Source organism: Staurois parvus, unplaced genomic scaffold, assembly GCF_062004578.1.
Source record: "Staurois parvus isolate SC_StPar_1 unplaced genomic scaffold, SC_StPar_1.0 ptg000218l, whole genome shotgun sequence".
Taxonomy (NCBI): domain Eukaryota; kingdom Metazoa; phylum Chordata; class Amphibia; order Anura; family Ranidae; genus Staurois; species Staurois parvus.
Genome location: NW_028318014.1, coordinates 3,234,495 through 3,248,779, shown reverse-complemented (window position 1 = coordinate 3,248,779; position 14,285 = coordinate 3,234,495). Strand labels below are relative to the sequence as shown.

Below are 14,285 nucleotides of genomic sequence, written 5' to 3'. Positions count from 1 at the left end.
GGCTTATCTGGAATGTCTTTGAAGCCCAGCGAAGGACTGGTTTATGGTTTTACAATCCTTTTCCAAGCAAGTGTCTCGCAGACATACGGGGGGGGGGGGGGGTGGCAGGCTAATTGGGGTTTATAACCATGATGCCCTCCCAATGTGTTTGCTGCCTGTGATCGCTGCATCATACAGACCACATGTCACTCAACAGAGAGGGAGGGGGGATTTGGAGGAGAGAGAGATACAAGATGGAGGATCCTTAGCAAGATGGAGGACCGCGTCCGTCTTTGCATGCACAATTGCTACATGCTGCCTGGTCAGGAAGGGGGGTAAATCCTCTGGAGGGGAAGTGGATAATTTAGGTCATATTCTTATCTGTTTCATTTATTTATTTCATATCTGTTCATTGTGGTGACATAACATGACTAAAAGAGCAGGTGACTGTTGGTTAGTGGTTTTTAGGACTGGAGATAAAGCAAGCAGAGGTGTAGACATTCAGTTGGCAGTGGGACAAGCATCATCATCTGTGCTTTCCTTTACTGAATTATGGAGTTTAAACATTGTAGTACCTAGCTAACTTGTTGGTGTGTACCACCAATACTTTACTTGGCCAAGCTTAACTTTTCAGATTTGTTATACCATGTTTTTAATTTTCATAGTTTACCTGAGCACAATGTTAAAACATTAGTATACTTAAGTATAATATTCTTCTCTAACAGGTATTAGTATAATATTTTTATATTATATAATATTGATCATTTTCTGCTAGCATTCACATGCACAAGGCTTGGTGACTGCAAAGAACAAGTTGGAGTTGTTTAAGGTGATATTGTGCTCTTTTTGTCCTATCTATTGGAATTCACCAAGATTGGAACAGACTGCCTATAGCTCCATTCACACTTGATCTGAGCGTCTATACAAAACATTTATAGCAAAATCGAAAAATGATGTCGCATTCCACAGAGATCCCACTGATAAGTTTATCATGTCGCATTGTGTGTAGCTGGCATTTTTTCCTGCAGTTACCCTATAGATAAATATTATCTTCATTTCAAAGGAGAAATATGTTGAATTATGATGCTTGCAGCTACAACTGTAAGGTAGGATATATATAAGGGGCATATAAATATATCCTGATAGTATGCTTTGCCCTGGAGTTTTCCTTTCATTGGTTTGTATTTCCATGTTTTTCTTTACACGTAGGTTTATAGGAAGCAAGCATCATTGGTTTAGGTGTTTGAATTGATTCTTAAAATTTTTAATTATGACCATATTTATTGACTGCTATGTAAACATGAGAGTTACCTTACTGCGTCAGCTTGACATGTGCTGTCAATATTACAAATATCGCAGTGATTATTTGAATATTTTTTATGGGTTTTAAAAATAACATCGCACAATCAGCATGTAATCACATAATGGAATGTCATCAAGTTAGATGTGTATATACTATATATGTACAAATATGTTCGATTGTTTTGATCTTTGACAAATGCATAGATGTACCAAAAATCTATATATTTCAGATTTGGCCAGAGTGTTGAATGAAGTAGCAGTATTCCAAGACCTTTCCTTTGATGAAAAGTGAATAGTGCTTTAACTGCATGTGTGTCAGAGTTTAGCACTCTCTTTGTGTCCCTTTTTATTGTCGTGATGTTATGCGTTCATTTTTATTTTAAAAGGATCTGTCCTCTGCTCATCTAAAAGAGTGAAAGTAAACATTGTTCATTATTGAACAATTCCAAGTGCGTAATTCTGATACTGACTAGTGAACTTTGTTTTATTACCTTCTATGCACTGAGATGCTAAAATTTAAAAGGTCTTGTAGGATTTTTTCCTCTCAGTGTTTAGTTTAGGAGGTTAGTATTTTGGAAGTAAAGCTAATTTTCCTGGACAGTGTACTGTTGGCCCATTGCTATACCAGGGAACTTTACCGTTACAAGGATACATTGGAGATAAGCCAAAGTTCCAAAACTCCCATCTACATTTTTTGAACTGTGATATAAGGAATGCATACAGTAACTAAAATCAGCAGCCAAATGTGTATTAGGTAACTATAGAAAAACATAATTTAATTTCTTTAAAATGTTAATGCTTCATCTTACAGTACCAAAACATTTTAAAACTCCAAACATGGGTCTCTGTTGTTTTCCAGATCTAGCCATTTCCACCCAGGTATATAGTTAATCCAAATTATTTTGCTTGGAATCCACAACTTTTTATGTAGGTAAAACCGTAAAAATATCCCAGCAATGCAGAGCTGGTGGTTCAGGGCTACATGTGGCATTTCTGTTCCTTTCTGTATTTAAGTGTTACTTGATCATGTTTGGCTAAAATATATATATATATATATATACCGTATTTTCCGGCGTATAAGACGACTTTTCAACCCCTGAAAATCTTCTGAAAAGTCGGGGGTCGTCTTATACGCCGATGCGAGCCGGTGTCAGGGCGGCACTTTTTCGAGGGGCGGTGCGGCGCCGCCCCCCCTCCTCCTCCAACGGACACCAAGTACAGGGGTGGGCAGAGGGGCTGCTGTACCTTACCTGGCTCCGGTCCAACGACGATCCGGTCCAGGAAGCGTGGCTGCTCCTTCTTTCAGTTCGGCCGCTCGATGGTCACACTCGCTCGGCTCCGCCTCCTCACCGGTGATTGGGCGCCAGCACTGGAAAGGCACACAGGCGACCAATCACCGACGAGGAGGCGGAGCCGAGCGGCCCCGCGAAAATCGAGCGGCCGCACTGGAAGAAGGAGCAGCCGCTTCTCTCCCCCCACTGACACTAACGATGGGGCACTATTCCTCCTCCACACTGACACCAACGATGAGGCACTGTTCCTCTCCCACTGACACCAACGATGAGGCACTGTTCCTCCTCCCCACTGACACCAACGATGAGGCACTGTTCCTCCTCCCCACTGACACCAACGATGAGGCACTGTTCCTCCTCCCCACTGACACCAACGATGAGGCACTGTTCCTCCCCCACTGACACCAACGATGAGGCACTGTTCCTCCCCCACTGACACCAATGATGCACTGTTCTCCCCACTGATACCAATGATGGGGCACTATTCCTCCTCCCCACTGACACCAACGATGGGGCACTATTCTCCCCACTGATACCAATGATGGGGCACTATTCCTCCTCCCCACTGACACCAATGATGGGGCACTATTCTCCCCACTGACACCAATGATGGGGCACTATTCTCCCCACTGATACCAATGATGGGGCGCAATTCCTCCCACTGACACCAATGATGGGGCGCAATTCCTCCCACTGACACCAATGATGGGGCACTATTCCTCCCACTGACACCAATGATGGGGTGCTATTCCTCCCACTGACACCAATGATGGGGTGCTATTCCTCCCACTGATACCAATGATGGGGTGCTATTCCTCCCACTGATACCAATGATGGGGTGCTATTCCTCCCACTGACACCAATGATGGGACACTATTCCTCCCACTGACACCAATGATGGGACACTATTCCTCCCACTGACACTAATGATGGGACACTATTCCTCCCACTGACACCAATGATGGGGCACGATTCTTCCCACTGACACCAATGATGGGGCACTATTCCTCCCACTGACTAATGATGGGGCACTATTCCTCACACACTGACACTAATGATGGGGCACCATCATTGGTGTCAGTGGGAGGAATAGTGTCCCATCATTGGTATCAGTGGGAGGAATAGTGCCCCATCATTGGTGTCAGTGGGAGGAGTAGTGCCTTATCATTGGTGTCAGTGGGAGGAATAGTGCCCCATCATTGGTGTCAGTGGGAGGAGTAGTGCCTCATCATTGGTGTCAGTGGGAGGAATAGCACCCCATCATTGGAATACCATACTGAAATAGCATACCATATTGAAATCAAATCTGATGTTTTTTTATTTGGTGTGCGTTGGAAGAGGGGTAGTCTTATACGGCGAGTATAGCTCAAACCCTATATTTTAACAAGAAAAGTAGAGGGTCGTCTTATACGCCGGAAAATACGATATATATATATATATATATATATATATATATATATATATATTACAATATAGGTAAACTCTAAACACTTTGGATCCATCTATTTTATGTGTTTTTCTTTTTCTTTTTTTTTACGTTTTTCTGTTTTTAATTTGATGTTTTATGTCTTTTTTACTTTTTCTACTCAATATTTAATAAATTAACATTTATTGCAGGGTACATTCATGATATAAGATGTACTATAGGATTTCTAAAGATGCAAAAGCTGCTTTGCTTTCAGACTCTTTCTCTCTTATTGAAAGTTTTATGGCTGCACAAACAGATTTTAGGAAGGGAGGTGGGATGTGGATAAATCACACTTCCTGAGCTATAAGCCTTTTTTAAATACTCCTTTTTAGTAATGCATTTAAGGGTAATCTGATAAATGTGTATAAAGGTGTGTATGGCTCCACTTGCAGCCTGACAATGAAACTTAAAAGTTTATAAAAAAATTGTATTTCTGATTGTATTAATTGAAGAATTAGAATTTTAAAACATTTTAGTTCAGTTAAGGCATTCTCTGAGGTTTACCATCTCTGTTAACTGTACTATAGCTTTCAGGAATAAAAGGCGATCTTTGAGTTACAGTCCACCGCATCTATTCCTAGATAGCATTTTATTCATGGAAGCTATAGTGCAGCCTCTCTGTATAGAGGAGGGAGGTCCGAAAGGACAGGCATAGTCTGTGATCTTGAAGAGTGCATACAATGGGTCCTTCGGCTCATTTTTAACTCCCGCAGTACTAGAAGATTATTTCTGTGAAGGTTGTGAGTAATGTGGGGGTGGAATCGGAGGACAAAGGATTTAAACTAAAACTTCAGCCAACAGCACAAGGGACATTTCTCATTGATTGTTAGTAACATCCCTTGTTCTGATTTAAAAAGCAAAAACTAATTTTGACTAAATTTAGGCTTTAAGTAGGATTTGTTTGTATAAAACAAGGTGCAAAGCGTTCACAATAATTTAATAAAGAAATATCTTTACAATAATTTGTTATATATAATTTATTTTAAAATTAGTTGGCATGATTTTCATTTTTGTACAGCATGTTTTATTTGGTGGAGTTTAAGTGCTTAATCATTTGGTATTACTAATACCAAAAGTGTTAATAAACCCACAACCGTAAAATCAGTCTGTATATGCAGTAAAACATGCTTGTTATACTCACTGTGGAACCTAAGGGGTTAATCCTCTACATTTTGTAAAAAGGCTGTTTGATACTGTCTTCTCTGATCCTCCCCTTCTTCTAGTGTTCCCCTCCTATCTCCTTATAAGACATAGTATGTGGAGTCACTCTGCACATGTTCAGTTTGGTGTGTACTCCTCCTACAAGCTTTTAACCAGTGCTCAGCTGGACATTGATAGTAGTCAGAAGACTGCTGTATACTGCTGATGAGAAAAGGTATTTAGTAGTTTATATTTACTAAAATAATTGCATTTCCATGTTGTGTGAACTGTGAGAGACCAGATATAGTGAATGCAGGGTCCTGGGTTTAGTAACACTTTAAGAGTATAAAAAGAGCACATGGCAGGCAGGGTCCTGGACATTTTGCATTACGATTCATTTAGTCACTTTGTATCTCTCACCTGCTGGATTGTTTGTCCAAAAAATAGAAGATGGTATATAAGATTTCCTTGATAAAATACATTATAACACTGATATGTACTGATATTGAACATTCTGTTCAATAATGCTTTTATTTTTAGATTTACAGACACATGTACATAGTGTTAACTTACTTAACATGTCTGAAAATAATAGCCTGTAAATAAGCAACTTTTATACCGTGGGCTTTATATAAGGCATTTTTCATGATTGTACAAAGAATATTAAAACCTTTTTTTTGTTCTGCTAGGCAACAAACGTGGAGAGCCTTGCACTGCCATGGATAACGTCTGGAAGGCAAGCAGCAAAAAGCCCAGTGACTCTTTTGGATCTCTGTTATGGAAAAGTTGATAATCTTAACCTTCTTTATGTGGTACGTTTTATAAATCAGTTTTTATTTATTTTTTGTTAACTTGAAACCCATGAGAAAAGAATTGGGGACAGAATCCAAATTCCCTACAAAATTAAAAGTATATCCAAAATTATGACTTGATATAAAGTGATCAAAATTAGCAATGCAGTGTACATTTGGTATAACCTGTCTAGAGGTCAGTATTAGTTTATACCTTAATGGACCCATCCTACGCAAGTACAATGGCAATTATTGGGGGTTTATTTATATAAGCCCCCCTTCTGCTATTAGTCCAAAGGCATCAGGCCATATATATATGTGATTTGCATTTCTGGGTAGGGAGCGTGCACGCCGCCATTCGTGGCTACGGATGTCAATCCCTGGGTCCCGGCCACAGATTCCCCGCCGGCACCTGGCGATTGCCGTGTAAGGCTGACAAAGGAGAGACCTGTGCGTAAACAGCCTCCTGCCAGCAAGGACATGCTGCTTTGTATTTTGCACAGCAGAGAAATACAAAGCAGCATATCTCCCTAGTAAAACACAGCACATAATGTAAAACAGCACACAGTTAACCCTCAGATGTTAACCTCTTTCTGCCCAGTGTCCTTAGTATAGTGTCAGTGATTTTTGTTAGCACTGATCACTGTATTAGTGTCATTGGGATGTCAGTGGCGGTTAGTCAGTTCCCACCCAGTGTCAGAATACCCGCCGCAGTCTCTCTATAAGTCTCTGATCCCCATCAGTACTAGTATAACAAACAAAATTCCAGTATATATACCGCCATTTGTGTACGCTATAACTTTCACATAAACCAATTTACATATATTGGGATTTTTTTTTTTTGCAAAGACCTGTAGCAAAATACATTTTGGCTTAAATTTATGAAGAAATTTGATTTTGTAAATTTTTTTACTGGATGAGTTTTATAGCAGAAAGTCAAAAATATTGTTTTTTATTTCAACAATATAGCGCAAAAAATAAAAAATGCAGAGGTGAACAAATACCACCAAAAGAAAGCTATATTTGTGGGAAAAAAAGGACATAAATTTCATTTATGTACAGAGTTGCATGACCGCTGAATTGTCAGTTAAAGTAACACAACGCCATATTGCAAAAAATTACCTGGTCGGGAAGGAGTGTAAATCCTCTGGAGGGCAAGTGGTTAAACTGTAGCATCAGCTACATACAGTAAACAGTGCTGTATTCCAGCAGTGGTACTGAGACTTCCTGTTCTGGAACAAAATCAAGTTGGGTTGAGCGCTGCTCAGCCATTCACAGGAAGTCTTCTTTTTTATGAATGAATACAAAGCTTCATCTGAATGGCTTTACCCACCTTAGCCAGTCAGAGGAAGCCTTTTATTCATTCATAAAAATAGAAGACTTCTCTTAAATGGCTGAGCAATGCTCAGCCTGACAGGAAGTCCCTGTACCACTGCTGGAAAACCGCTGATGATACATACAGTTTCCTCAGTGCTGACAGCAGCTGCATTGATTAGTAAAGTAAATAGTTTGTTGGGCCACCTTGGCCCAAATGAACTATTTAACCTTTTCAATACCAGACACTTTTACTCCTTCCCAGGCCATTTTTCAGATTTTAAAGCTGTCACGTTTTGAATGACAATTACGCCGTCATGCAACACTGTACTCAAATGAAATTTTTAGCATTCTTTTGAGACAGATAGAGCTTTCTTTATGGTATTTAATCACCACTGGGTTTTTTTTTTGTTTTCACTATGTCAGTGAAAAAAAAATTGAAAAAACACAGTTCCAGTTATAAAATTTTCCAAATAAATTTAGGCCAAAATCTATTCTGCAACATTTCTTTGGTACAAATGACCCAAATCAGTGTATATTATTTAGTCTGCGTGAAAGGTATAGAGTCTACAATTTATGGTAAATATATATTTGAAAATCGATTAATCCTGATGCACTGATGGCCTTACTCATATGCCAGAACAGTACAAATACCCCCAAGTGACCCCTTTTTGAACACCTTTATATGAATTAAATATACTCATCAAATAAAACTGCTAAGAACTTCAATGTGACACAATGGGGTTGATTTACTAAAGCTGGAGAGTGCAAAATTTGGTGCAGCTTGCCATTAAAAGAGTCGGCTTCCATGTATTTTTTTTCTCACAGCTTAATGTAACAAGCTGAAGTTAGAAGTTGATTGGCTATTATGCACAGCTGCACCAGATTTTGCATGCTCCCAATTAAAAAAAAAAATCAATCCCAATGTGTGGGCAGTGGAAAAGAGTGATAATCCATAACTGATAAAAACATACTCAACTGGAACACAAGGTTAAAGTGATATTAAACCCAAAAGAAAAAAAATGTAATATATTTCTGCTTACCAATGTGGTGACTGCATTATTGTTTTTTTGTTTTTTAAGTATTTTCTCCCTCTGTTTTCTCCTGGTGATCTGGTCAGGAACACACCTCCTGTATTACAGTGCCCCCACTCTGGATGAAGGAGCACAGGGGCACCTTTGAGCAGCAGCATTGTTGATCTGGGGGGAGGGGAGTGCTAGATGTACTGGCAGATTTAGATATTCTAACAAATTGAAAGATTTCCAGCTAACACTTTATAAGCAGGTGAAGCAACTGTTTTTTTTTGTTTTTTTTTCGTTTTGGGATAAAGGTTTTACACAAATAAATAAAAGCTGGCTGATCATTGTAAGCACCCCTGTGAGTGGTATATGGTTTGTCTCACCTTTCTAACTGCTACATCTAAAAGAGAGAGCTTGTTCTTTTAAAAAACAAAAGACTTCCTGGCCAGATCACCAGGTGGAAATAATGAAAAGAAAGCTTAAAGCCCCGTACACACAATGAGAATATCGGACAAACGATTGCCCGTTTTTTTTTTTTTTCATCTGCTAGTCTCACATCGAAAGTAAAAAGGTTATTAAAGATATGAAAATTCTCCTATGAAAGAAAAGAATTTTGAAAGTGATGTCATGTATTTGTATTGTATTTTCGGATGACTACTGTACTGATTACACAAAAATCGTACAATCTGGTATCGTACGGAAAACTTTTTTTGCGCTTGTCTCTTCAGATATTGTCGCACAAATTGTCGTGATCGGCTCTCGAAGGCTGTGTACTAACGATCCGATTATCGGACGATCGGTCCTCGTACGAAAATGTTCATACAAAATTTTTATAGTGTGTACGGGGCATAAGAAGGACAATTAATGCAGCAATCACAACTAAGAATTGGTAAGCTGCAATATAATAAATATTTGCTTTTGGATTTAATAAGCTAAAATAAGAATCCAAAACCCAGACCCAAAAAAAAGCATATTTATTGATATATGTATTAAAAAAAGCAAAAAAGTAAAAACAACGCCAATTTGGATAAAACAAATGAATATGATGTAAGATGACCATATGTATAATATGATATAGCGATATCTGGACATGTTTCTTTTTACTGTTTCACGGTTTTCATTGAATATTTGTTTCCTTGGGTTTTTCTTACTTCTCTTGTCTTAAAGTTCCTTGTCTCCTAGGAGTCTTTTACACTCAATTAGTCTGCTTCATGATGTTATTTACATTCCAGATTTAAAGTGGTTGTAAAACCTTCTTTTTGTTTTTTTTTTTTTTGTTTTTTTAATGTTTAAAAAAAACCCCAACATGTTATACTTATGCAGGCCATAGATGGGGAGAAAAACGGCAGATTTTTCTTTTAAAAAACGAAAATTCGGTCGTTCAAGCGGCCGACGTTGCCATCAATGGTAAAAAAAATCGGCCGATTTTCATCCCTTCTACAGCCAGCAAAAAGTGTCCCTGAAGAGAGCTCTGCTATTTCTGACAGTTCTCTGACAGTTCCTTGACATTTACAGCGGTTGAAACATTGTATCTATTTATTTCCATTTAGGATACAGATGTTTTTATTCGGAAACAAATAGATACAATGTTTCAACCGCTGTAAATGTCAAGGAACTGTCAGAGAACTGTCAGAAATAGCGGAGCTCTCTGCAGAGACACTTTTTGCTGGACTGGAATTATTCTTATTTTCATCCTACTTCTTCTTCTTCTTCATCCTCATCCTCATCCTCTTCTTCTTCTTCTTCATCCTCATCCTCTTCTTCTTCTTCATCCTCATCCTCTTCTTCTTCATCCTCATCCTCTTCCTCATCCTCTTCTTCATCCTCATCCTCTTCTTCATCCTCATCCTCTTCTTCCTCATCCTCTTCTTCTTCATCCTCATCCTCTTCTTCTTCTTCTTTTTCATCCTCATCCTCTTCTTCATCCTCATCCTCTTCTTCTTCATCATCATCATCCTCTTCTTCTTCATCATCCTCTTCTTCTTCTTCTTCTTCTTCATCATCCTCATCCTCTTCTTCTTCATCCTCTTCTTCTTCCTCTTCTTCTTCTTCATCCTCATCCTCTTCTTCTTCTTCATCCTCTTCTTCTTCTTCATCCTCATCCTCTTCTTCATCCTCATCCTCATCTTCTTCTTCATCCTCTTCTTCTTCTTCATCCTCATCCTCTTCTTCTTCTTTTTCATCCTCATCCTCTTCTTCATCCTCATCCTCTTCTTCTTCATCATCATCATCATCCTCTTCTTCTTCATCATCCTCTTCTTCTTCTTTATCCTCATCCTCTTCTTCTTCATCCTCATCCTCTTCTTCATCATCTTCTTCTTCCTCTTCTTCTTCTTCATCCTCTTCTTCTTCATCCTCATCCTCTTCTTCTTCTTCTTTTTCATCCTCATCCTCTTCTTCATCCTCATCCTCTTCTTCTTCATCATCATCATCCTCTTCTTCTTCATCATCATCATCCTCTTCTTCTTCATCATCATCATCCTCTTCTTCTTCATCATCCTCTTCTTCTTCTTCTTCTTCATCATCCTCGTCCTCTTCTTCTTCATCCTCATCCTCTTCTTCTTCATCCTCTTCTTCTTCCTCTTCCTCTTCTTCATCCTCATCCTCTTCTTCTTCTTCTTCATCCTCATCCTCATCTTCTTCTTCCTCATCCTCATCCTCTTCTTCTTCTTCTTCTTCTTCTTCTTCTTCTTCTTCTTCTTCTTCATCATCCTCATCCTCTTCTTCTTCTTCATCATCCTCTTCTTCTTCTTCTTCTTCTTCTTCTTCATCCTCATCCTCTTCTTCATCCTCATCCTCTTCTTCATCATCATCCTCATCCTCTTCTTCTTCTTCATCCTCTTCTTCTTCTTCATCCTCATCCTCTTCTTCTTCTTCATCCTCATCCTCTTCTTCTTCATCCTCATCCTCTTCTTCTTCATCCTCATCCTCTTCTTCCTCTTCTTCTTCTTCCTCCTCTTCTTTTTCTTCTTTTTGTCTTCCTCTTGCAGGTCACTGCTCATGCGCAGTTTTTTTATCGGTAAAATCGGCCGATCGGCAAAATCGGCCGATTTTTTTCCAACTTTACCGGAAAAAAAAACGGCCAAAATACCGAAAATCGGCCGACCAAATCGCCCACTTACGATCCGAAAATCGGCCGATTTTATTTTCGGCCGAAAAATCGGCCGATTTTCGACCCATCTGTGGCCTGCATTACTTGCTCTGTGCAATGGTATTGCATAGGGGGGCCCCTCTCCTGCTATTCTGGAGTTCCCAGCTGGTTCTCTCCACTCCTCTTCTCTCAGTGCCTCCCAGCAACACACACAGCCTGGGTTGGCATCTCCTCCCATTTCCTCCTCACAAAATTCAATTGACAACAGTAGGTCACTGTTGCTTCTATGTCCCAGTCCCCACCCAGGACATCTGCATTTCCCATCTTGAGCTATGGTCCTCTGAAGTTTCCTATGTAGTATGGGCATGAGAAGGGAGATGAAGCAATGTAGTGTAATCTAAGGCACACAAGCGTATTTACCTGCACTCCGTGCATCCATGTGTAAGCAGTCTCATTCATGTCAATTGGGATGCAGCGGCTGCACAGACACAGCCGCCATTGCCAATTTGACTTTTGTGTGAGTGCATTTTCCCAAATGCAGATAGTGTGAGTTTGAGGACATGCACCTGCACTCACACAGATGTCAGTTAGGAATAGCAACTGTGTCCATGCAGCCACTGCGTCCCATGCAGGCAAAACACAGCTCTCACATTGGTATCCTCCTAAGTACGCCTGTGTGAACGAGGCCTAAGTGGGGTGTAATAATGCCATTCTGAACACTCATCACATTGTGAAGATCATTATACATTTATATTCTGGAGTTGTTCTAGAATATAACCAGCAAACCCATGTTGAAGTCTATTTGTTTACTATGTCTGTCTGTCTGGGTTATATGAATAACTCTTTCATATCTGCCACTTTGTCCAGTTTTATGAACTAGGCCTTCAGTGTGGGGGCTTGGGTCATTTGCTAGCGGAATGGGATGGATATCCTACCTGCGTTGATTTTGTGCCTGGCTAAGGATTTCAACCAGACTTTCTGGGGTAGTGATGTGTGGTGTAGTAGATAATGAGAAGGCAAGTTATCCAATGCCTTACTGGGAACATTGACAATTTATGCAGTGTACATTTGTCCACTAAGATTGTATCGCAGGAATGGGGGATTTACTAAAGTTGGTGCACTCAGAATCTAGTGCAGCTGTGCACAATAGCTAGTCAGCTTCTAACTTCACCTTGTTACATTAAGCTTTGGCAATAAAACCTGGAAGCTGATTGGTTTATATGCAATGTTGCACCAGTAAAACTCTCCGGTTTTAGTATATCAACCCCATTGTGTCACATTGAAGTCCTTAGCAGTTTATTTGATGAATATATTTAATGAATATACAGGTGGTCAAAAAGGTGTCATTTGGGGGGTATTTGTACGGTTCTGGCAATTTAGGGCCTCAAGAAACGAGTTAGGCCACTTGTCATCCATTAAAGTGCTACCCTATTCCCTACATGTTGCACCTCTATTAGAGGCTTGTTTGTAGAACATACACACACTGGCCATTTTATTAGGAATACATGCTCAATAATTACTTGGTAACACAAATTGCTAATGAGCTATTCACATGGCAGCAACTCAACACATTTAGGCGTCTAGACGTGGTGAAGATGACTTGCTGAAGTTCAAACTGAGCATCAGAATGGAGAAGAAAGGGGATTTAAGTGACTTTGAAAATGGCATGGTAGTTGGTGCCAAACAGGCTGGTCTGAGTATTTCAAAAACTGCTGATCTTCTGGGATTTTCACTCATAACCATTTCTAGGGCTTACAGAGAAGGGTCCGAAAAAGAGAAAATTTCCATTGTCGGCAATTGTGTGGACGAAAATGTCTTCTCGATGTCAGAGGAGAATGGGCTAGACTGGTTGCTGTGACATTCAGATGGGAGGGTCAGAATTTGGTGTAAACAGCATGAAAGCATGGATCCACCCTGCCTTGTATCAACGGTTCAGGCTAGAGGTGGTGGTGTAATGATGTGGGGAGTATTTTCTTGGCACTAGCAAGGTGTACCTAATAGTGGCCAGTGAGTGTATATAGATAGTTGAGATGAGGTATCTGATGAAATTCTGAAAGGCAAAGGGTCCCAAGTAGCATACGTTTCCTCCCATATTCAAGTTTGGCATTTTTTATATTACTGTTATGCAGCTAAGTGGCATAAAAAAAGTGTTTTTTTTTTTCTTTTTTACACTCTAGACCTGTTGCCCTGTGTTGATATTATCCTGGAGATCCAGACCACTGTTTTCATACAGAACACAGCAGTGTGAATCTCCATTAGTGTGACACGTCCCCACTGCACTGTGTTCAAGAACATTTCTCAGGCTGCTTGAGCATTGTTGATTAGTGCGCTGTGCTTGTGGCATGTGGAACTGCTGGACATTTGGACTGCTATGCTATATTTGAGAGTGGCCCTCTGGGTCTCCGGCATGTTACCTGCACAGGGAAGCTGATATAGTTCTAAAGCACTTTTACCAGGCTTAAAAAAACATATTCTTTACTTTTTATGCAGCCTGAATGCACAACAGTAATAAAAATTGCTTTAATTAGGCTTTTACTGTAACTTCACACTCCACTCTTCATGATGTTTCAGCTCTAAAACAAATGCCCTTATTAAACAATCTATGTTAAAATAACATAATAAGAAAATTATTTCAAAATCACGCCAATTGGAAAATTGCAAATTTTATTAAACATTTAAAAGAAATGTTTGGCAATTTGTCTAACCTGCATAGAGTCATACAATTCAAAATCAATACAATGCAAAAAGTAAATGTAGCTGGATGAAAACTCCTGAGGTGGGTGGTTCCTAATAATGCCTGTAGATTCCATGAGAAGCCAGTGGGTAGTCCGGCTCTTTAGCCTTCCTACATAAATGATATAATAGTCTTGTGTAGACTAACCTTTGAAG

General features: G+C 39.6%; 1 protein-coding gene across 1 annotated transcript in view; it reads left to right on the top strand.

The window, feature by feature from the left end:
• LOC149460868 (uncharacterized) overlaps positions 1-14,285 on the top strand; it is a 193,161-nt gene that overhangs the window by 51,418 nt on the left and 127,458 nt on the right. Inside the window, exon 8 of the mRNA XM_089679120.1 lies at positions 5,871-5,993. Within this exon, the coding sequence (XP_089535246.1) occupies positions 5,871-5,993 (123 nt within the window). The remainder of the gene's footprint in view (positions 1-5,870; positions 5,994-14,285) is intronic.